This window comes from Mus musculus, chromosome 11 (assembly GCF_000001635.26).
Source record: "Mus musculus strain C57BL/6J chromosome 11, GRCm38.p6 C57BL/6J".
NCBI lineage: Eukaryota > Metazoa > Chordata > Mammalia > Rodentia > Muridae > Mus > Mus musculus.
In genome coordinates this window covers 104,818,312-104,840,556 of record NC_000077.6, presented here as the reverse complement: position 1 = coordinate 104,840,556, position 22,245 = coordinate 104,818,312, and the positions used below count along the sequence as shown (strand labels likewise).

Below are 22,245 nucleotides of genomic sequence, written 5' to 3'. Positions count from 1 at the left end.
TGCCATTAATTTCATTTCCAAGGGATCTGATGCCCTCATCCAAACTCTGTAGGCACAAATGTTACATGTAGGCAAAAACTCCATACACATAACATAAAGAAATCTTTTAAAACATTTTTAAGGATCCTTTAAAAAAAATAAGGTATACAACACCAAAGGGACAATATCCAAGGTCATTCTCTGGTTGCCACAAGCATATACAAATATGTGTACCAAATACACACACACACACACACACACACACACACACGCACACACACACACACGTATGACTCATACACATGTGTGCATCCACAAACATGAGTACACATAGAGAAATAAACAATAAATAAATAAATCTGAACATTTTCAGGAAATAGGAAATAAAGATAAAGTTTTCTTTCTAAAGAAAAGTGTTAACTGGAACAATGACTTACAGATAGAGCTTTAGTCTACTCCTTTGCTATTCCTGAAGGTTTTTTTTTTTTTTTTTTATTCAATGAAAACTAAGACTTACCATCATACTAGGAATAAATTCTTTCCTAAATTCTGCAAAAACCCTTTTGATGCAGAGGGCACTATTTTGGAAAATCCTATATTCATGATCACAGATACAGACTCTTCAAAGAGATGGTGGTTTCTCTAAGACTCACCAGGCAGGCCTTCTGTCAGCTTATCTAATTCTTTTTCTGAGAGGTGAATCTGCATCTTCCCCAGAATTTCATCCAAACTGGATACATCAATTTTTCTTCCTTAGAAAAGCAAGAGGGATGGAAGGGAAGAAAGGCAGTTTTTAAAAAAACATATTCATTTCTGGCTATTATTAACTTGATTGGCAAGTGCTACTGAGGTAAAATATATAATTTATATCTTTGTATTGTAATTTAATATTTTTATAGGACTATCAGAACTTTAATTTGGCTTTTCTAGTTATCCAGGAAAAAAAAAGTAAGATAGTGAATTTAAAATCTGTTCCCTATAAACATATTTTGAGATAAACTCAGATAGCAAAATACCTAAGTATTTTATGGTTTAGAGTACAATAATCACAGATTTCACACTTTTAAACATAACAACAAATTATTATCAGTTGCCTGAGCTTCCAGAGTTTTCCCCCCTGAGAGTAACTGTTAATCTTTCAATGCAGTGTGTGTTGTATACCCCTTAACCTGACCTTTTTCAATGTAATATTCTTCATCTTATTTTTCTTCTCCTTATTCCTTTTTACTCATATTTGTTTTCTTCCCTCACCACCACCACCCCAACCACCCTACTCTTCTCTCGTCTTTAGAAATCGATTATCATGGTGACAATTTTTTTTTGATAAAGCAAATCTACAACTAGAGAGATGGCTCAAGTATGAATAGCTCTAGCAACAATGTCATGAAGACCGAAATTCAGATTCCAGCACTCACACAACAGGTACTCATGATAGATGATAGAGATAGATAGATCTCATGAAGATTTAAAGAGGTTATAAATAATTCCCTTAAAGACATACAGGAAAACACAAGCAGGTAGAAGCTCTTAAAGAGGAAACAAATAAATCCTTTAAAGAAATACAGGAAAATACAATTAAACAGGCAAAGAATAAAAGGTGCCAGTCCTAAAAATGGAAATAGAAGTAATAAAGAAAACACAAATGGAGGCAGCCCTGGAGGCAGAAATCCTAGGAAAGAGAACAGGAACTACAGACACAAGCATCACCCACAAACTAAAAGAGGTGGAATAGAGCAGCTCAGGTTTAGAAGATGCCATAGAAGAAACTGATACATTAGTCAAATAAAAAAAAAATGCCAAAGGTAAAAAGTTCCTAACTCAAAACATCTAGGAAACTTGGGAAACTATGTAAAGACCAAAGCTAAGAATAATAAGAATGGAAGAGGATGTAGAAGAAAACTTTCATAACCTAAAGAAAGAGATGGTTATAACCATATAGGAAGCTTACAGAACATCAAATAGATTGGGCCAGAAAAGAAAATCTTCCAGCCACATAAAACAAAACAAAACAAAACAAAACAAAAAACACTAAATGTAGAGAACAAAGAAAGAATATTAAAAGCTGCAAGGGAAAAAAGCCAAGTAACATATAAAGGCAGATCTATCAGACTTATGCCTGACTTCCCAACAGAGACTCTGAAAGCAAGACAGATGTCTTGCAGATCCCAAGAGACCACAGCCCAGACTACTATACCCAGACTACAATACCCAGACTACTATACCCAGACTACAATACCCAGACTACTATGCCCAGACTACAATACCCAGACTACTATACCCTGACTACTATACCCAGACTACAATACCCAGAAAACTCTTAATCATCACAGACAGAGAAACCAAGACATCCCATTACAAAACCAAATTTAAATGATATCTTTCTTCTAAACTAGTCAATCAACACAAAGAGGGTAACTACACCCAAGAAAACATACACACAAAAATAATCACAAAACCAAAGAGAATTCAGACACACACACACACACACACACACACACACACACACACAGAGAGAGAGAGAGAGAGAGAGAGAGAGAGAGAGAGAGAGAGAGAGAGAGAGAGAAACATCTCCAACATCAAAATAACAGGAACTAAACCATTGGTCATTAATACCTCTCCACATCAGTAGACTCAATTCACCAATAAAAAGATACAGGCTAATAGAGTGGATACCTAAACAAGACCCATCATTCTACTATATACAAGAAATACACGACAGCAACAAAGATAGACACTACCTCAGAGTAGAGAGCTGGAAAAAGGTTTTCCAAGATACAAACTAGAGTAGCCATTCTAATACCTAATAAAATATACTTCCAACCAAAAGTTATCAAAAAGAGATGGGAAAGGACACTTTATACCCATCAAAGGAAAAATCCACCAAGTTGACCTCTCAACTCTGAACATCTATCTATGCCCCAAATCTATCTATGCCCCAAATGCAAGGGTACTCACATTTGTAAAAGAAACTTTACTAAAACTCAAATCACACATTGAACCCCACACAATAATAGTAGGGGATTTCAACACCCCACTCTCACCAATGGACAGGTCATGATAAAAACTAAGAGATGCTATGAACCAAACAGACTTAACAGATATCTACAGAACTTTTCACCCCAAAACAAAAGAATATACCTTCTTCTTAGCACTTCATGGAACCTTCTTAAAAAGTGACCATATAATCGGGCACAAAGCAAAATCTCTATTTGGCCAGGGAAGAAATAAGAAAGAAATTAAAGACTTTCTAGAACCCAATGAAAATAAAGGCACAACATACTCAAACTTATGGGATACAATGAAAGCACTGTTAAGAGGAAAATTCATAGCACTAAAGAAATTGGACAGATCTCATATTAGCAATTTAGCAGCACACCTGGAACCTCCAGAACAAAAAGAAGTAGATACCCAAGAGGAGTAGAGGGCAGAAAAGAGTCAAACTCAGTGTGAAATTAATTACCAAAAAAGACAACAATACAAAGAATCAACAAAACCAAGAGCTGGTTTCTTTGAAAAAAAATCAACAAGGTAGACAAACTCTCAGTCAAACCAACTAAAAGGCACAGAGAAAGTATCCAAATTAACAAAATTAGAAATGAAAAAGGAGACAACAGAAACTAAGGAAATTCAAAACAATCATTGGGTCTTACTTCAAAAACCTATACTCAACAAAACTGGAAAATCTAAATGAAATGGATGATTTTCTAGACAGATACCCCTTACCAAAGCTAAGACATCTATCTATTTAAACAGTCCCATAACCACTAAGGAGATAGGAGCAATTATTAACACTTTCCCAACCAAATAAAGCCCAGGGCCAGATAGTTTTATTACAGAATTCTACTAGACTTTCAAAGAAGAGCTTGAGGGAAGGATTGAAAGCCTTGAAGGAGGTGGAAAGCCCACAGGAAGACCAACAGAGTTAACTAACCTGTAACCCTGGAAGCTGTCAGAGACTGACCCACCAACCAAAGAACATCACTGGCTGGAACAAGGCCTCTGACACATATGTAGCAGATGTGCAGCTAAGTCTCCATGTGAGTCCACCAACAACCAGAGCAGGACTCACTCTAAAGCTGACTGTAGTATCCATTTCCCAAGAAGTCTTCCTTGTCTGGCCTCTGTGCGAGAGGATGCACCTAATCTTGCAGAGACATGATGCACCAGGGTTGGGGGATACCCAGAGTCGGGGGAAATCCAGGATGGACGAATACCCAGGGTGGGTCCCACTCTATCAAAGGTGTGGGAGGTGGAGGGAGGGGTTCTGTGAAGGAGAAGCAGTAGGGGTGGCAGCATTTGGGATGTAGATAAATATATTTTTAAAGCCATCCACGGTCTGGTAAAGTAACCTTTACTTTACTTCTTGTCATACTCCTGTTAGCAACTGCAATAAACTCAATTATTCAAGTTGGACTTTGGAGAAATCATTAATTTGATCTGTCATGGACTCCCTTTTTGGAGTAAGGATATTGCATCACTTAACACATATAAATGAACAAATATAAATTCTTTTAAGACAGCATATTTTTGAGTGATTTGGAGGTAATGGATTTGTAGCTTTATAGATTCTTTTCATGATTTAGAAAATTGACTAGGGCTCAATACTACAGTAAATGTTTATTAACTACAGGTGAGGCAAAGATCTTTGCATTCCTTTGCTGTGTGAGACTCAATATCATCCCTTGTAGATGTGTAGGCAGTCTGATCATTTCTCCCTTAGAAACCAAGTGAAATATGACTTTTTAAAAGATGAGTGGCTTAAGTGTGACCTAGTAACCTAGTTTTAGCACAAAGATCACAGCTAAATTAAACACTTCAAACGTTGAATCGGTGTTTGTAACGGAGTTTGAATAAAAGGCTCTTTTCTAGACCAGCATGGCAGATTCTACGGGAGACTGATTAGTTATCATTGAAAGAGAGCAGTAGAGATAAATAACAGTTACAGATTCTATACAGTAAGACTGAATTTTCTTTTTTGACATTTTGTTCTGTTTTCTGAGTCAATTTTCTTACCAAATATTACTTTATCTATTATGTAGATCGTCTATAGAGTTAGAATGGATTAAAGGAAACATAAATTTAACCTCTGGATACAGAGGTAGTGTAGCTAGGAAGAAATTTTAATGTCTTACAGCTTTCACTGATCTTCAAGAGCCTTTGTATTACCCATTGTGATGGTTTGTATATGCTTAGCCCAGGGAGTGGCCCTATTAGGAGGTGTTGCTTTGTTGGAGTAGGTTTGTCACTGTGGGTGTGGGCTTAAGACCCTCACCCTAGCTGCCTGGAAGTGAGTCTTCCACTAGCAGCCTTCAGATAAAAATGTAGAACTCTCAGCTCTTCCTGCACCATGCTAGCCTGGATGCTGCCATGCTCCCACCTTGATGATAATGGACTGAACCTATGAACCTGTAAGCCAGCCCCAATTAAATGTTGTCCTTCTAAGACTTGCCTTGGTCATGGTGTCTGTTCACAGCCTTAAAACCCTAACTAAGACACCATATTAAACTTGGTAGGGTAACTTTCAGTCCCATATAAGACACAAATAACATCTCACCTAATGATGTGGAGATTTACTCAGGCAATCAAGAAGCTTTCTGTCCTTTCACAGAGACAGAAACTCCAGCATGCTGAATTTCCATCCATGCTCTTGATCTCATTTTTTCCCATACCCCGTTGCCCCATTTAATCTTACTTTAAACTTGGGGGCTCTCAATGGATTAAAGACTAAGAACCAGCGATTCCTTATTCTTTGACAACTTCGCCCAGTACGCACTGAGGTTTGGGCATTCTCATCCCCAACCCTTGAAATTTCCAGTCTCCTCTACAGAAACCTTCACAAGCAACTCTCCCCACTGAAGAGTGGGAAACTCTTTCTTCACTGAGTCTAACTAAGGTTGTTTGCATGAGCAGGAGTTTAGATAATGGAACATGAACAACTTATTAGCGACTTCACCACTGAGGAAAATGATAGCCCCCTCCCCCAGTACCTATTAACTACCCAAGGTGTCCCTTCAGTGAAGGGGAGGGCCTCATAACCTCCCCTCCCCCATGCATGGTGGAATAGCAACAGGCCCACTTTTTTTTCCTCATTTTTCATATGCTGTGATGTGATTTTTATTTTGGATTAAGTTCAACTTTCCATTTTATTTTTTTTATTAGGTATTTTCCTCGTTTACATTTCCAATACTATCCCAAAAGTCCCCCATACCCACGCCCCCAATCCCCTACCCACCCACTCCCCCTTTTTGGCCCTGGCATTCCCCTGTACTGGGGCATATAAAGTTTGCAAGTCCAAAGGGCCTCTCTTTCCAGTGATGGCTGACTAGGCCATCTTTTGATACATATGCAGCTAGAGACATGAGCTCCGGGGTACTGGTTAGTTCATAATGTTGTTCCACATATAGGGTTGCAGTTCCCTTTAGCTCCTTGGGTACTTTCTCTAGCTCCTCCATTGGGGGCCGTGTGACCCATCCAATAGCTGACTGTGAGCATCCACTTCTATGTTTGCTAGGCCCCGGCATAGTCTCACAAAAGACAGCTACATCTGGGTCCTTTCAGCAAAATCTTGCTAGTGTATGCAATGGTGTCAGTGTTTGGAAGCTGATTATGGGATGGATCCCTGGATATGGCAATCACTAGATGGTCCATCCTTTCGTCACAGCTCCAAATTTTGTCTCTGTAACTCCTTCCATGGGTGTTTTGTTCCCATTTCTAGGAAGGGGCAAAGTGTCCACACTTTGGTCTTCGTTCTTCTTGAGTTTCATGCGTTTAGCAAATTGTATCTTATATCTTGGGTATCCTAAGTTTCTGGGCTAATATCCACTTATCAGTGAGTACATATTGTGTGAGTTCCTTTGTGATTGGGTTACTTCACTCAGGATGATACCCTCCAGGTCCATCCATTTGCCTAGGAATTTCATAAATTCATTCTTTTTAATAGCTGAGTAGTACTACAGGCCCACTTTTGATTAGGTAACCCCAGCTGCAGTGAGTTCACCAACGCAATGAGTTAAGATCCAGTCTTTCTCAGGTATAGTGGGATTTCTCAAACTAAAAGTATCCATTTCTTAGCATTTCTTAAGGGAAAAAAACAAACAAACAAAAACAAAACAAAACAAAAAAAACCAGTAACCTCTCGTAAAGTTTTCTTTGAGTGATTCTCTGCTTAAGTGGAAAATAGGATTGCATTGTAAAGGACCTGGGGAAACCCAGCTGGTACTGGCTCAGAAGCCTTCTCACTGATGAGGGTGCTACCACAGCTGCTGAGGGAGAAATGTTATCAACAGTCTTACCCAGCCGTGGACTCTTCCAATTGCCATAGCAACTGGTCCATGGAGAAAGTGCCCATTGGTGCAACCACGGTGCTAAAATTTCAGAAGTAACCAGTAGCTGTCTTATTGGTCTTAAAGTCCATATGATAGGGAGGAACTTATATCTGGGACTGCAAACCTAGCCAAAAATCTGAAGCTGAAAAGGCCCAAGGCTCTAGAGGAGAACCTCCTACAACCATGTTAAAACCAGATACAGATTCCAACTGCCTTCAAACTGCTTATCTTATATCCATATTTTAGGAAAGCCCTCACTCTCCTATCAAAGAAGCTTAGTTTTTTAAGAGCAGACCGACTGTATTACAGAGAGCCATAATGAATCCAAGGGCAGAGAATAAGTAACTGGTGAGCGCCTACTCCCAAGTAGGACATTGATAATGTAATCCTTATGTCCAAGGGTCAGGAAATATGACAGACTAGGAAGAAGAAAGATTTTCAGAGCCACAGGACCAGGAGGACTATTGTAGAATAGTGTCTTCTGGATATGACAGGGATGTTGTACTCATGAAACTTCTAACAATATGGTCCTTGCACAAGACACACCAATCTACATTTCAGACACAAATGGACAAAGAGAAGAGCTTTAGGCAGTTAGCTGATGAGGGGAGACAGTCATTTTTCTTCAAGGACAAGCCCCCTATAGGCCACCTATGCCTAAGTGGTCAACCCTACATCCAGGGACATATAGACAACACTAACTGGACTCAGTAAGTCATCTGCATACACACACACACGTACACACACACACATGTATATATCTATATGTATATATGTATGTATATGTGTATATATATGTATATATAAATATATGAAGACATGAATCTGAGAGAAGGTTTGGAAGGCATATAGAAGGGAATGGGGAAAGGTGGGGTAGATATGACAAAAATATATGCTAATTATGTATGAAAAGTCACAAAAAATAAAAACCAACAATAAAAATAAAGTCAGTACATTAGCTATTTTAAAATAAGAAAGAGAAGGATTGTAGAAAATATTCTAAATGAACATATAAATTCATCTGAAGAACATGACTTGTTATTTCATATTCTCACCTTCAATTGACAGGTCATCCATCAATTCTGAGGGTTCCTGAATTTCAGGTATTGATTCTCTGTGTTTAGAAATGCTTTCCGTGTCGACATCTCTTCCTTCAAAGCAAAATAAATATGTTTGGAAATATTGTGCATAGGCAAAAATTCCTCTAACACACACACACATTTTACTGTTACTATAGAGACTCAGCTTTTCAGTATGTCCACTGGATATTGAAGGCATCTCTTGAATTCTAGAATAACTTGTAATTTAAGAGTGAAGCAAAAGACCATGTAGCTATAAATCCAGTTGTTTCACAGAAGGTTGGTTCTAGGACCAGCAGCACAGAGATGTTCAACCCCTTATAGGACATAGCAGAGTATTTGGATATAGCCTATATATAATCTTCTAGACCTTTTAATCATCATCTCTAGGTTTATTAACTTTAATTCTAATACAATGTAAGTACTATGCAAATATAAGTAAACATATGATTACTAAGTGCCCAGCAAAAATTTGATGAATGAATCAATGAATGGTAAAAAGAAAAAAAATCACTTTACAGGACTGGAGAGATGGTTCAGTGGTTAAGAGCACTGACTGCTCTTCTGAAGGCCATGAGTTCAAACCCCAGCAACCACATAGTGGCTCACAACCATCTGTAAATAAGATCTGATGCCTTCTTCTGGAGTGTCTGAAGACAGCTACAGTGTAGTTACAGATAATAAATAAATAAATCTTTTTAAAAATCACTTTACATTACAAAATTAAAAGGAAAAGCTTATTCTTACCAAAACTAAACAAACACTATCAAAAGCATCAGCTTCCAGCTCCAAATTCTCTTGAGGGTGCAATGCTATGCAATCACTTACTATGCACTGCTGACTTTGAAGCTGACTCAGGAAATTCCTCGGGAATCACTTTGAACGCCATGCTTCCAAGTAGACTGTCAAGATTACGGACATCAACTTGCATCCATACAAAAGACAGAGGCCAGAGGAAGTGAAATTCAAGTCAAAATACACTAATCCTAAATCTCTATGCACTGTGGTTACCCATGTCATCATAAAAAGATGCCCCAAGCAAGGTCCTTCAGAGTTGGAGTTGTCACTAAACTGAAACCAATTTATTTGCTTTTATTAAATACTGAAAACAAACGTATGAGAAAATACAGGCTAAAGGAGAATTAAGAAATAATTAAGATTATCTATCGCAGCTAAATACCAAATCTAAAAGTTTTAACACAGATAATTAAACAAACGGTAGGGTTCATTTGGACACCAATTCTCAAGCTATGAGCTTCTCTCAAATTTGATGCCTATTTCAGTTTTGTTACTTCTGTGGCTGATATTAAAGGGACCCTAAAATAAATAGGATATCTTTTAAAAATCAGAGGGGATTACTCAGTATATATCAAGCACTGTTATTAAAATTAATTATATACATACATATATGTATATATGTGCATACATATACATATATATGAAATTGACATGAGTAAAATTAATAAGGAAAAAACAAAACAAAGTACTTCCACTAATTTGCTTCTTATTTTATATGCGTGAGTGTTTTGTTTTCATGTATATGTTTGCCAATTGTGTGCCTGGTGCCTGTGGAGGTCAGAAGAGGGTGTCAGACCTTCTGGAACTGGAGTTATGGTGTTTGTGAGCTGTGATGTGGGTGCTGGGACTCGAACCTAGGTCCTCTGGAAAAGTAGCCAGTGTTGTTAACACTGAGCCATCGCTCCAGCTCTAATCCAGGCTCTTGATATATATTTCCTTCATTTTCAATAGCTTTCACACATTGTGGCAGCCTGCTCTTATATATTTCCACTAGCTATTAGGAAATACATATCCCAAATGGTGGCAGAAAATAGCTATTATGTTAAAGTAAACAAAGCATCTTATGCTCACAAACACAATCCATAAAATTACTTCATTCTCAGAATGGGTCCATCTCAAAATACTATGTAGCCAAAATTCTTACTATGATGTGTCAGTTCTTTATTGCCTGAGACAGTTATTAACACCAAATAGTTTTAACAAAAACACTTCCTTATTTCACTTTTTTCCTACTACAACCCCCTTTCCTTCATCAGTATATTTATACAACTCCCTCCTGTGAGAGGATGGACTGTGTACTGTGTATTCAGATGCTGATAGCTGTACCCAGAGATCTGGTTGCAGTCCTGACATTGGCATCGGCATGATATTTGGAGTACTTCCTGTCTCAATGATGTATAAAAATTCTTTCTGATTGGTTAATAAAGAATTGATTAAGTCTATAGCTGGGAGAAGAGACTAGAGCAGAACTTCCTATCACAGTCTGGGGGACCCAAGCAAACCGGGAGTCAGGGTGGGTGGGTAGTGGGGAGGGAGAAAGAAAAGAATGTCCAGGAGGAGTCACCATGATGCTGTGATGAGAAGACAGCCACAAGGACATACATAGAGCAAAAGCAAGGCAGGGCAAGACTCAGATTGCCAGTAAAGGACCATGTGGCTGAGAAAGAGGCATCCTTAGAGGATTAGAAAGATGAATATCTGCTCAGCATAGTGCCTTTAACACATTTATTAGGTCTCCGTGTCATTTATTCAGGAGCTAAAAATGGGCTAGAGTTGGCATAGAAACACCCTGTCATTACTTGGAAGCAAAAGAGGTATAGAAAGCCCCGGAATCACATCGACACCCTTCCTCCTTCCACTTCCCCATGGATCTTAACCCAGTATACCTCAACACAATGAAAGATAACCATCAGTATTCCTTATCCCTGACAGCAAGATTTAGGATTTGAGAAGGCACGTGTACATTTTAAGTGACAGTTTATATATTTCTAAATAATAAAGTTAGCTACATCTGAGATTGCAGATATTTACTATTATATTTCTTATTTATAAAGTTATGTAATTATCATAGTTTAATTATGTATACATAGCATGCATATAAATTGCCATTGGCTAATGCGAATTCCTAAGGGTATAATCACAACTCCCTTATAACTCTACAAACATGGGTAATGCTGACTAACAGCCTTGATGACTGCTCTAACTCTCTTGAAGGCATATCAACTGTTTTGAAAGTTAATTTTAGAAATGTTCACCATGAGATGGAAATGACTTCTCACGCTCCAGCTGTTCTCTAGATGTTCTCTCTCTCTCCACATCTTTTATGACATTTTCCATGTCACTGACATCAATTTCTCCTCCTTCAGGGAAAAGCAAAGAAATATGAAATGTTTTTTTAATTATAATCCCAAATGATGAGGACAAGTTAGGGCACAGCAACTTGATAAACAATAAATCTTAAGATCCAGAGAATCGTTTTAATTTTTAAAATTTTGTCACTATAATGATTATAAAATAACATCTCACACTTGAAATTCAAGTCACTTAACGAGCATTTGTAAAATTGGTACAAATACATATGTAATTTTGTGTATGTAATTAGAGTAAAAATCAAGAGTGAGTGATTTATGAAAATGTCCATATGCTTAAAGAGTAAGGAGTATGTTTCTAAATAAACCACATGTCAAATATATTCTAAGTGGAAATGAGAATATATATTTAATCACAATTAGAACTGTGGAATAAAGCAAAGACATGTTGAGAAAAATTAGTCTTAAATATATATGCTAAAATAGATGAAAAGATAAATAACCTAGATTTTATCTTAAAAGCAAAGAACAACAAACTTATTCTCCCCTAAAAAATAGTCGAAAATAGATACTACGAGAAAAGAAATGATTAAAGAAATTTTAAACAGGAAGAACTGATATTGCTCAAAGTTGAGTGTTGGAAAGAAGAGCAAAATTGGTAAATAGCTTACTGAGTGACAAAGAAAAGAGACAGTTAAAGAAAACACAAAGATTATCACCAGCATCAAAGGAGACATTACTACCATTCCAACAGATACTAATATACTAATAAGACTATTATGATTATTATACAAGAAATTTCAATATTGATAACAAAGGAATAAAATTCTAACAAAACACTATATGACAATGATGGAAGTGTTATAAGATATATTGATAGTCCATATAGCTATGTTATAGCAATGCTAGTGAGACAAGAGATCCACAGCATGGAGTCTTATGTTTATTATTTTTATTGAACTGGTACTTTAAAATCTTCCCATATGGAAATGTTTCATCTCTAACATAATTAAACACAAACTCCTCCAGTTAATAAGAAAGAAAAAGTTTTCTATTTTAATTTTATACATCAGAATATCTCAAAATCTAAGAATAGTAACATTACAATAAAATATCTTATATGATTAGAGTCATACTTTTACATTCCTCAGACTGCAAATACAAGGGTAGCTTTATTAGTATAATGGTTTATAATGGCATCAAATTTAAAATATCCTTGATAATAAAATATAAGAATAAATTTTAGTATGTTTATGTAACGGAATGTTACAGCAATGTATTCAGGAACAATCAAGTAATTAAAAATCATTCTACACTCCAAATGGAATACTTAAAGGTCTCCATTTGATTACAGTTTATTTGTAAAATCTAACAATGAAAAATTAATAAACTACTGCTGCATGCAATGGTATGGATGAACCTCAGAGAATAATATATGACATAATATTGAATTTAAAAAGTAATAAATAGTGGACTATAGATTTGAGAATCTATTTATACAAAGTTGAGAACTGAGAACATCAATAATTCTGTGGACTGAAACTTAGAATAATGGTCTCTTGATCTCCATAGGGATATAGTTCCTAGATCTTCTATAAATAACAATATCTCCTTAATGAATAAAGAGACAACAACAAGTAAATAGCTACCTTTTGAGAAATCCAGGAAAAGAAGGACAAAAAACGTATAGATATGAAAACCTGGGGAAAGGACAGTAGAACAGAAACTTCAAAAAAAAAAAAAAAGCATCCCAGCAACATAAAATAATAATTAAAAATCTTAAAACTGCAAAAGGAGACAAAGAAGGTCATTATATGATGATCAAGAAATCAATTTAAAATGTATAATAACTTTAAATATACACATAGCCAACATCCAGCTATCAATTTTATGAAACAAACATTATTCTAACTAAAAGGAGAGATAGATAACAATATAATACTGCAGCGATACTTCAATACCCATGTTCATCAATGGACAGAACAAAACAATAAATGAAAAAAAACCGTAAGTTAAATGATACTGTAGTCCTGATGACACTGACAAGACATTTCATCTAATAGCTGCAGAATACACATTATTTTTATCAACATATAAGATATTCTCCATGAAAGAACTGTATTATTATACCATAAAATAAGTATCAATACATTTTCTAAAAATTTTATATCACTTATCTTTTATGGCAAAAGGATAAAACTAGCAAATTAAAATACTAGCCACCTTGAAAATTATTCAAATACATGGATTGCATACCATGCTAGTTAATGAAGAGTGGGTATAGTGAGAATTTTGGTTTCTTTAAAAGCACAGACATATTATAAGAATAGGCTTTATTTTAATCCCAAGTGTAGGATATAGGATTGCTTCAGATTGTTCCCAGTAGCTATCTATGATTTGCCCCATGCTTTAGCAGAGGCATGATTTTGCCAGCTGCAGAAAGTTTCTGCAGTTGTGTGACATTTGGATGCTGGAGATTTTCAGTGAGTATATAAATGCTAGAGCCCCAATAGGTGAGTTGTTCTTGTTGACCTAGATGGGTTGTTGGCTGTGGTTGTTTGCTTTGGGTTGTAGTTTGTTAAGAAGTCATACACAAAAAAGAACCAATAAGAAGAAATTAGATATCTTGATGGTGAAGATCAAACTTGTCCCAAGGAACTCATCATCCTTAATCAACAGGAAGTCATCTAACCACGATGCCATCTCCTTTCCTTTTTATCATGTTTTTCTCTTCTATCTAGTGTTGGAGGGGTTTGAAAAGGGTGGGAAAGGGGGTAGAGAAGGGTTGAAGAAAGAACCCATGAAGTAGCCAAAGACAACCTACAAGTGGCACTCAGATGAGGGGCTAGGCAAAATGAGAAATTTGATTTCAAATACCATAGAGGAAATGGCAGGGGGTAAAGGAATGGATATTCTTTTTCAAGATGCCAGCAAAAAAAAATTCATTGTGGTTGCTTCTGCTGGGATATCCTCTGCTTTGCTCCTGGAGAGGATTTTCTGGTTGTTTTCTTCTTTTTCTTTCTTTTCTTTCTTCTTCCTCCTCCTCCTCCTTCTCTTCTTCTTCTTCTTCTTCTTCTTCTTCTTCTTCTTCTTCTTCTTCTTCTTCTTCCTCCTCCCTCCTTCTTCTCTTCTTCTTCTTCTTCTTCTTCTTCTTCTTCTTCTTCTTCTTCTTCTTCTTCTTCTTCTTCTTCTTCTTCTTCTTCTTCTTCTTCTTCCTATATTTGTTTCAAAAAAGGTTGGGAGAATGGCTAAGCAGTTGGAAAAATTGCAAATGGAAATGGAGTAGTCTGGGAAACATTAAATGGCTGGATGAGAAAACAAAAAGGGTCACTCTGCTCTCTAATTTCTGAAAGAGTTGCAGAGTTGATTATGCAACAGGAAAAAAATGCAGGTAAAAATGGAAGCACTGTGGAGGCAAGGAGCACTGAATGGGGAAGAAATAAGAAGCTCAGACCTAATGACTGAACAAGAGGATGGGAGTTTCCCCTAGGAAGAAAGAAGGGAAAAAACTGTGCTAGAAGGTAGGTCATGGCTATGTGCTTTCAGGTTCTAATGCCTAAAGCCCTTAGGTGGGGCAAGGAGCCCAGTGAGTGGCCAGGAGGAGGAGGAGATCATGTAGGGCGACAGGTTCAGAGAAAAGATAAAACATCCTGTTTTGAAAAAAAGGTTTAATCTAAGGCAACTGTACTATCAGAGATAGAGAAGGGGTGACCAGGAATTACAAAATCACCAGTAATTGTATAACACATGCTGGCTAATGGGGTGTAACAAGATTATAATGAGATAGGAGGACATCCTATGGAAATGATAGCTCTAAGGCACATAAGAGGCCATAATTTCATAAGAAATGCACTCTCTGTGTGTGAAACAACTTCTAAATAACTGGGCTACTCAAAATAGAATTATTCCCCATACCGGAAGGTCCACAGTTACAATGGTTAACATGGTGGAGGGGAGAAGCCATCAGTACTGAACAATGAAATACAGCAAGGGGAATGAATATTAAAGACCAGTTGCTAGATGAAGGACTGTTCTCTGATATACAAGAGCAAATTTCTATTTGATGATACTACTATAGAACAATGTTGTTTAGCAGCTTTAAGAGCTTGAGACAAAGTTAAGGATTTACAAAGATTATACAAGGTTCTGGAGAAGGCTTTACTTATTTTTGTCAAAGACTAGTCTCATCTGTGAACAAAGTCGTGTCAGACCCTGATGAAAGACAGGTGTTGATAGAAACCTTGGTGTATGAAAATGCAAATACTGAATGTAAAAAATTATTAGACCATTAAAGGTGCAGGCAGTACCCATGGATGACTAGATAAGGGATACAACTGATATTGGTTATAAAGTGTATCATGCTAATATCATAGGTCAAGGAACACACAGAGGTCTTCACTATCAAAATGCCAAGTACTTCGGTTGTGGGAAATTTAGTCATTTGCAAAGAAACTGTGACCAAGCCACTAAAGGTCTCAGATATCAAAATGCCCGGTGTGTTAACTTCAAGAAATATGGTATTTTGAGCCAGAAAAGTGAACAAGGCATTTCTAGTGTAATGGTTTTTCAAAATACAAACTGGGATGAAGGCCTAGGTTTCCAGGAGTGTGCAGGTGATGTGGCAAGGGCTATTATTGGACCAATAGATGTAGGTCCAAGAGAGATATCCAAGGTAATTTCTTACAATCAGTGAATAGCTTTGCGAGCCTGGGACAGGGCCCCACAGCAAAAATTATGAGACTTTTCAGACAGTAACAGCTAAGAGTCACCAGGTTATAGAAAAACTGTGACATTAAATCATCCTATATACTATAAGGATGCATTAACATCAGAATAGAAGTCTGCAAAAGCTTTGTATTGGGGACACAAGTTTGTTCATATTTCTATAGGAAATGAAAAGCTATGGATGCCATCAAAACTTATCAAGATTAGAATTGTGCAAAAGAGGTTTCCTGAAGACCTTGGCCACTGATCCAAATAGCACTCATCACACTGAAAATGTCTCTGTTTATAATTACTCAGTAAACACAGCACAATTAATGACTTAAGACAGAAGGAGGAAAATTTAGTGAGAATTTCGGTTTCTTTAAAAACACAGAAATATTATAAGACTAGATTTTCATTTTAACCCCAAGTGTGAAACATGGAGCTATTGTCCCCAGCAACTGACCACGATTTGCCTTGTGCAGGTTTTGCCACCTGCAGAGAGTTTCTGCAATTGTGTGACATTTGGAGCACTGAGACTGTTCAGCATGTTTATAAATGCTAGAGCCCCCATAGATGGGTTGTTGTTGGCTGTGGTGGGTTGTTTGGTTGTGGGTGTTTGCTGTTGGTTGTGGTATGTTAAGAAGCTGTATGCAGAGAAGAAACAGCAAGAAGAAGAAATTAGATGTCCTGATGGTGAAGATCAAACTTGCCCCAAGGAATTTAACATACCTAATCAGCAGGAAGTAGTCTAATGATAACATCACCCCTCTCCCCTCTGTTCTTTTTTCTCTTCTATGTAGTGTTATGAGGTTTGAAAATGGCAGAGAAGGGTAAAAGAAAGAAGAACCCACAAAGTAGCTAAATACTGGCTACAGTGGGTCACTAAAACAAAATGGAACATTAAAATTATTCTTCTAATAAGTGAAACTGGATTCACAGCTTATAACACCCAGCAACAAAAGACCTAGTAAGAAGAAACTTTAAACAATATTCACCAACACCAAAATCAAAGAGAAATATTTCAAACAAATACACCAGATCTAACTTATACTCCCAAAAAGGAAAGAAAGAACAAACTCCAAAAGTACAAGAGGAAAAATCAAACCCAAAGATCAGTGAAGAAATAAATAAAACACAGACTAAAACATATTATAAAACATGAGTGAAATCAACAATTACTTTTCTACAGATGATATCAAAATTGGCAATCCTTTACATAGACTAGTCAACTCAGAAGGATTCAGATAAATTTATAAACTGAAAAAGAGATATTAAAAGTGGTATATATCACAATTACAATGTATTACTAGAGATGCATCTACTTGCCTATTAATTGGAAAACTTAAATGAATAATTATCTGAAGACATATAACCTGCCAAACTGAGTCAAGAAGACATAAAAACACAGACAGACCAAAGATGAGTTAATGAAATTGAGTCAGTAATGAAAAGTCTCTCAACAAAGCAAAATCCAGAATGTCAATGTTGAATTCTACAAAACCTTAAGGGGAGAACTAATGACCTTTTTTTTTTTTATCTCAAATCATTCCAAAAATGTACAAGGAAAGAAACTCTTCTAAACTTATTTTATATACTGCCGTGAACCCAGACAAGGTCATAACTGCAAAAACGGAGAGCTAAAGGCCAACATTTCTATGACTATGATTATAAAAACTTCAAAAAAAATAACTAGCAAATGTACAACAGCATGTCTAAAAGATTATTCACCAACAGAATAAAGAACAAAAATAATCTAGTCAGATCTTGATATTCAGAAAAAGCATTTAATGAAATTCAGCATTCCATCATGTAAACCAGATGTAAATTGCTTATAGAAGGATCCCACTTCAAATAAAGGTTTATTTATAACAAACCAATGGCTAGCTCATACTGACCAAAAAATTCTGGAAAGAACATGTAAGATCTGAAATAAGACAACATGCCTTCGCTTGATGCATAGTCTCAACATAGTTCAGTGGCCGATGTGATGATTTCATGAGGCATTGGGATAAAGCTTTTAGCATTATCAGTTGGCTCTGAAATTATTGTGTTGGCATCATGTAAATTGTGATATTATTGATACATAAATCTGATTGGTTAATTAAGCTTTAAGAGTCACGGTTCTACTGGGGTACTGAGTATTGTAATGTGATGACTGACTGTGGGGTGTGTGGGGTGTTGCGGCATGGTAGCGAGAGGAACTTGCCCCCAACCCCATACCCCCACCAGAAAGATGGCCCAGTGGGAGCACTGTGGTCCAGCATGGCCAGAGAGTTGGTAGGCCAGCAGGAGTGCAAGAGCATAGTCCCGCCCACAGAGAGTTGGCAGGTTCATTTTTTAATATTTCCCACAACACTTCTTCTGGTTGCAGTTCTATTCACAACAGCAAAGGTATGGAAACAAACCAGGTGAATGGATGAAGACGTGGGACATGTATACAAAACAGAAAACTACTGGGCATGAAGAATGAAATACTGTCATTTTGTAGCAAGCTGCATGGAATTGGAGTACATTATATTAAATAAAATAAGAAAATCAAATCCTGCATGTCATTTTATAAGTGAAAGCTTTTATTTTGGTTTGGTTTGGTTTTGGTTTTTCAAGACAGGGTTTCTTTGTGCAGCTCTGACTGTCCTGGAACTCACTCTGTAGACCAGGCTGGCCTCGAACTCAGAAATGTGCCTGCCTCTGCCTCCCGAGTGCTGGGATTAAAGGCCTGTGTGCCACCACTGCCTGACAAGTGGAAGCTTTTTTTTTTTTTTTTTTTTTTTTTTTGTGACACTCAGCAGAGATTTTTTTTTTATTGACCTGCATTTACAAGTATGTGTAGCAAAATCCACTTGAAATGTTAACTGGTTTGCTTAGTAATTTACAATAAATTTGATGACCTTAATCATTGTATTTTGAGGTTATAAGCCAAATTTAAATTTAAAACTTTGACTATTTTGGTTATTAAAAAAATGTTTGGATCACTTCTCATCATAATTTTGTAGCAGTTGCATTTATAATAATAAATAGCAATGCTTATTTCTATCAGTGTTATAAAAGTTTCTTTATGTTTACTTTTTTGATTACTAAAACAATTCAAGAGATTTTAAAACATTCACTTGAGTGTAATTAGTCACAAATCATGGCAGAGGAAGGATGATACAAGGTTTAATAATGGTATCAAGACAGAAATATAATGAGTAAATTCCAGTGTTCCATATTGGGGTGACTATAGTTTACAATAGTCTATTTCATATTTTCTGAAGAACTAGAAGAATTAGAAAGTTCCAAATAAAAAGAAATAATAAAGAGATTGGAATGTAAATTACCTTGACTTGATAAGTATGTTTTGATTCATGTATTGAAGTGTCAACTTATCATGAGTAAATACAATTATTATATCTTAGTCAAAATAAATGATGTTTTAAAATATAAAAATCTGGACCTTTAAGCCTTTATGTAAGATGGTACAACATTTACATATAACCAACTTTTCAAACAGCTCTACATTATTGGTAATGCCTAGTAAAACATAAGTTCTGTATAAAATAGAGAGACTATTAGTATGTAAAAGAATAATATTGAAGTCTATACTTTCAACACAAATTAATTTATTTTCCAAAAACCTATGATCATATGATTGAATCAGTGTGTAGAAATTATGGGTATGAGGGTCAACTATAATTACCTCCAAATCTCATGGCTAAGTGAAAGTTAACCAGGAATATGGATAATTTCATCTTAAGATGGTTATATGTGCATATTGATAACTTTATGTCATACCTCAATAAAATATCACATAAACTATAACTTAGTGTAAAGGATTAGTCTCGACTTTACTTTTCACTGACCTGTAGTAACTTGGAGCACATTCACCAGCGAGTCCAGATCAATCGTCCCCTTAGCTGCAAGATAACATTCAAGCAAATGGATGTTAAATAATGACAGGAACTAGCTAAAGTTTGATATCACACATCATTATTTAGGTTAACTTAATTGCACGATCCTTCAATGAATCTCAAGGATTGATTTTATGTTAATAAACTAGCCCTTGCGGATTTCTGAGTTCGAGGCCAGCCTGGTCTACAAAGTGAGTTCCAGGACAGCCAGGGCTATACAGAGAAACCCTGTCTCAGAAAACAAACAAACAAACAAACAAACAAACTAGCCCTTGACCGGATGAGCCATGCTCTCTGGATTAGAGAAATTATGTCCTTTCTAAGTTATGATACTTCCTTGCAAGCATGATATAAAACACCATCTATGCAGGTTAATTGTGCGAAGTCTCAATTCTGGTAATGTGATTGATCTCTGTTCAGAAAGTTAAAAACAATTTGCCCCCTCTTATACACAATGGTAATCCTACCTGATGTCAAACATGAATACTAAGGTGGGTGTAAATGGGGGGCAAAGGTCAGGAGACTAAAAAGAAGCTCATGAGATCATGGATTTATGTCTGCCTGTGTGAACATGTGCACAAGTGTGTGTGTGTGTGTGTGTGTGTGTGTGTGTGTGTATGCTGTGCTGTGTGTGGTATATGTGTGTACTGTTCTTTGTGTGTGTACTGTGTGTACAGAGGTCAGAAGACAGCTCTCAAGAGTTAATTTTCTCCACCTGGCTACTGGAAATCAACTCAGGTCATTAGACTTGACAAAAATCACTTTTTATCCACTGAGCCACCCTGGTGGCCCAAAGTTATACATTTTTTAAAATTATTTATTTTGAGATGTTACAATTATACCTAGAAGTTGAAAGGTAATGAACAACTTCTGCTCACAATCTAGATTTGACTTTTATGCTTTGCTACACTTCATCATATTGGTCTATACACTTTTCCGTTATATGTATGGTAATAATTCGTGATATGAAAAGTCAAGAACAAAACACGTTCCATCAATAACTAGGCAGTCTCAGGGATGAGGCAATGATGAAGAACTAGTAGCCCAGACAAGAAAACATTAAAGTTCATTTGAAATAGACTCCTTTCTATAGACTATCCAGTGGGAATGTCTAACAGCCCTTTGTGTATCCCATCCTGAAGCCCATGTCAGAGGTCTACATAAAACCTATCTGCATGTATGTAATTAGGAAAGGAATGAGTATTAATAAGATTTTCAGAGACAGCATGTAAAATGGAAATTAGAGATGAATAAGACAGACAGTAGGAGAATGGGATGGAAATGGAAGAAACAAAATGTCAACACCAAAATCACCACTATTATCTGATAAGAGAAAGCTCCAATAAGTAACAATGAATAAAGACCAAGGAGAAGAGACCAGAGCAAATCACAAGTGTTCTCAGATAAACCTTGGTAATATTAGGTAGGGGTCAGAATCAGCTCACAGAAACACATGAGAAGTGTGGCAAGGGGAATCATTAACGATCTACTCGAATCTCTTCCCAATGCTTTATTCTGCTTCCCAAACATTCACTGATGTGGAAGATGATCTTAGAGCCAGGCTAGGCAAATGCATCATATTAGATATGGATTTAGAAAATGAAGACAGCCTTTGATCTCATTCTATAATTGGATTTTCTGAGATTATTCCTTATTCTTTTATCAGTACAAAGTTAACTAGTTTTCAGAATAATAGCAATAAAACTCCAAGAACTATTGCAACGTTGTTTTTCTATATCTAAGGTTAGTCACCATCATCTGAGAAGTGTCTTTTCAGCTCTTCATCTTCTCCTTCGGTGAGTTCTATGTCCATCTTCTCAAGCACAGTGTCCAAGTCCCTGAAATCTATCGTCTTTCCTTAGTAAAGAAAAACACACATACATTCTCACTAATGCTGAAATGCGTCTCATTTCTGCATATGAGTTACACGTTTTTTGCAGGAAGACAATATTCAATATGGTTAGAATTAAACTTACTCCCAGCAATTCTTATTGTGGAAAAAATAAGCATGCTGCAAAATTTCTGAAAGTAATAGGATTCCCTTCCAGCGCATTATTTCTATAAGAAATAGAAAGTTCTGTCAAGATGAAAGAAGTTACTATGGCTGGAACAAGCACCCATTGGTTTGAGCATTTTTCTCTATCTTTTATTACTTACTGGA

The 22,245-nt window shown here is 36.4% G+C and overlaps 1 protein-coding gene across 1 annotated transcript in view; it reads right to left on the bottom strand.

The window, feature by feature from the left end:
• Positions 1–22,245, bottom strand: part of Gm11639 (predicted gene 11639) — a 227,902-nt gene that overhangs the window by 168,554 nt on the left and 37,103 nt on the right. The window contains exons 13-18 of the mRNA XM_017314877.1: positions 21,837–21,941; positions 20,037–20,090; positions 11,437–11,541; positions 9,212–9,307; positions 8,360–8,455; positions 633–731 (exon numbers count right to left, since the gene is read on the bottom strand). Of these exons, the coding sequence (XP_017170366.1) occupies positions 633–731; positions 8,360–8,455; positions 9,212–9,307; positions 11,437–11,541; positions 20,037–20,090; positions 21,837–21,941 (555 nt within the window). The remainder of the gene's footprint in view (positions 1–632; positions 732–8,359; positions 8,456–9,211; positions 9,308–11,436; positions 11,542–20,036; positions 20,091–21,836; positions 21,942–22,245) is intronic.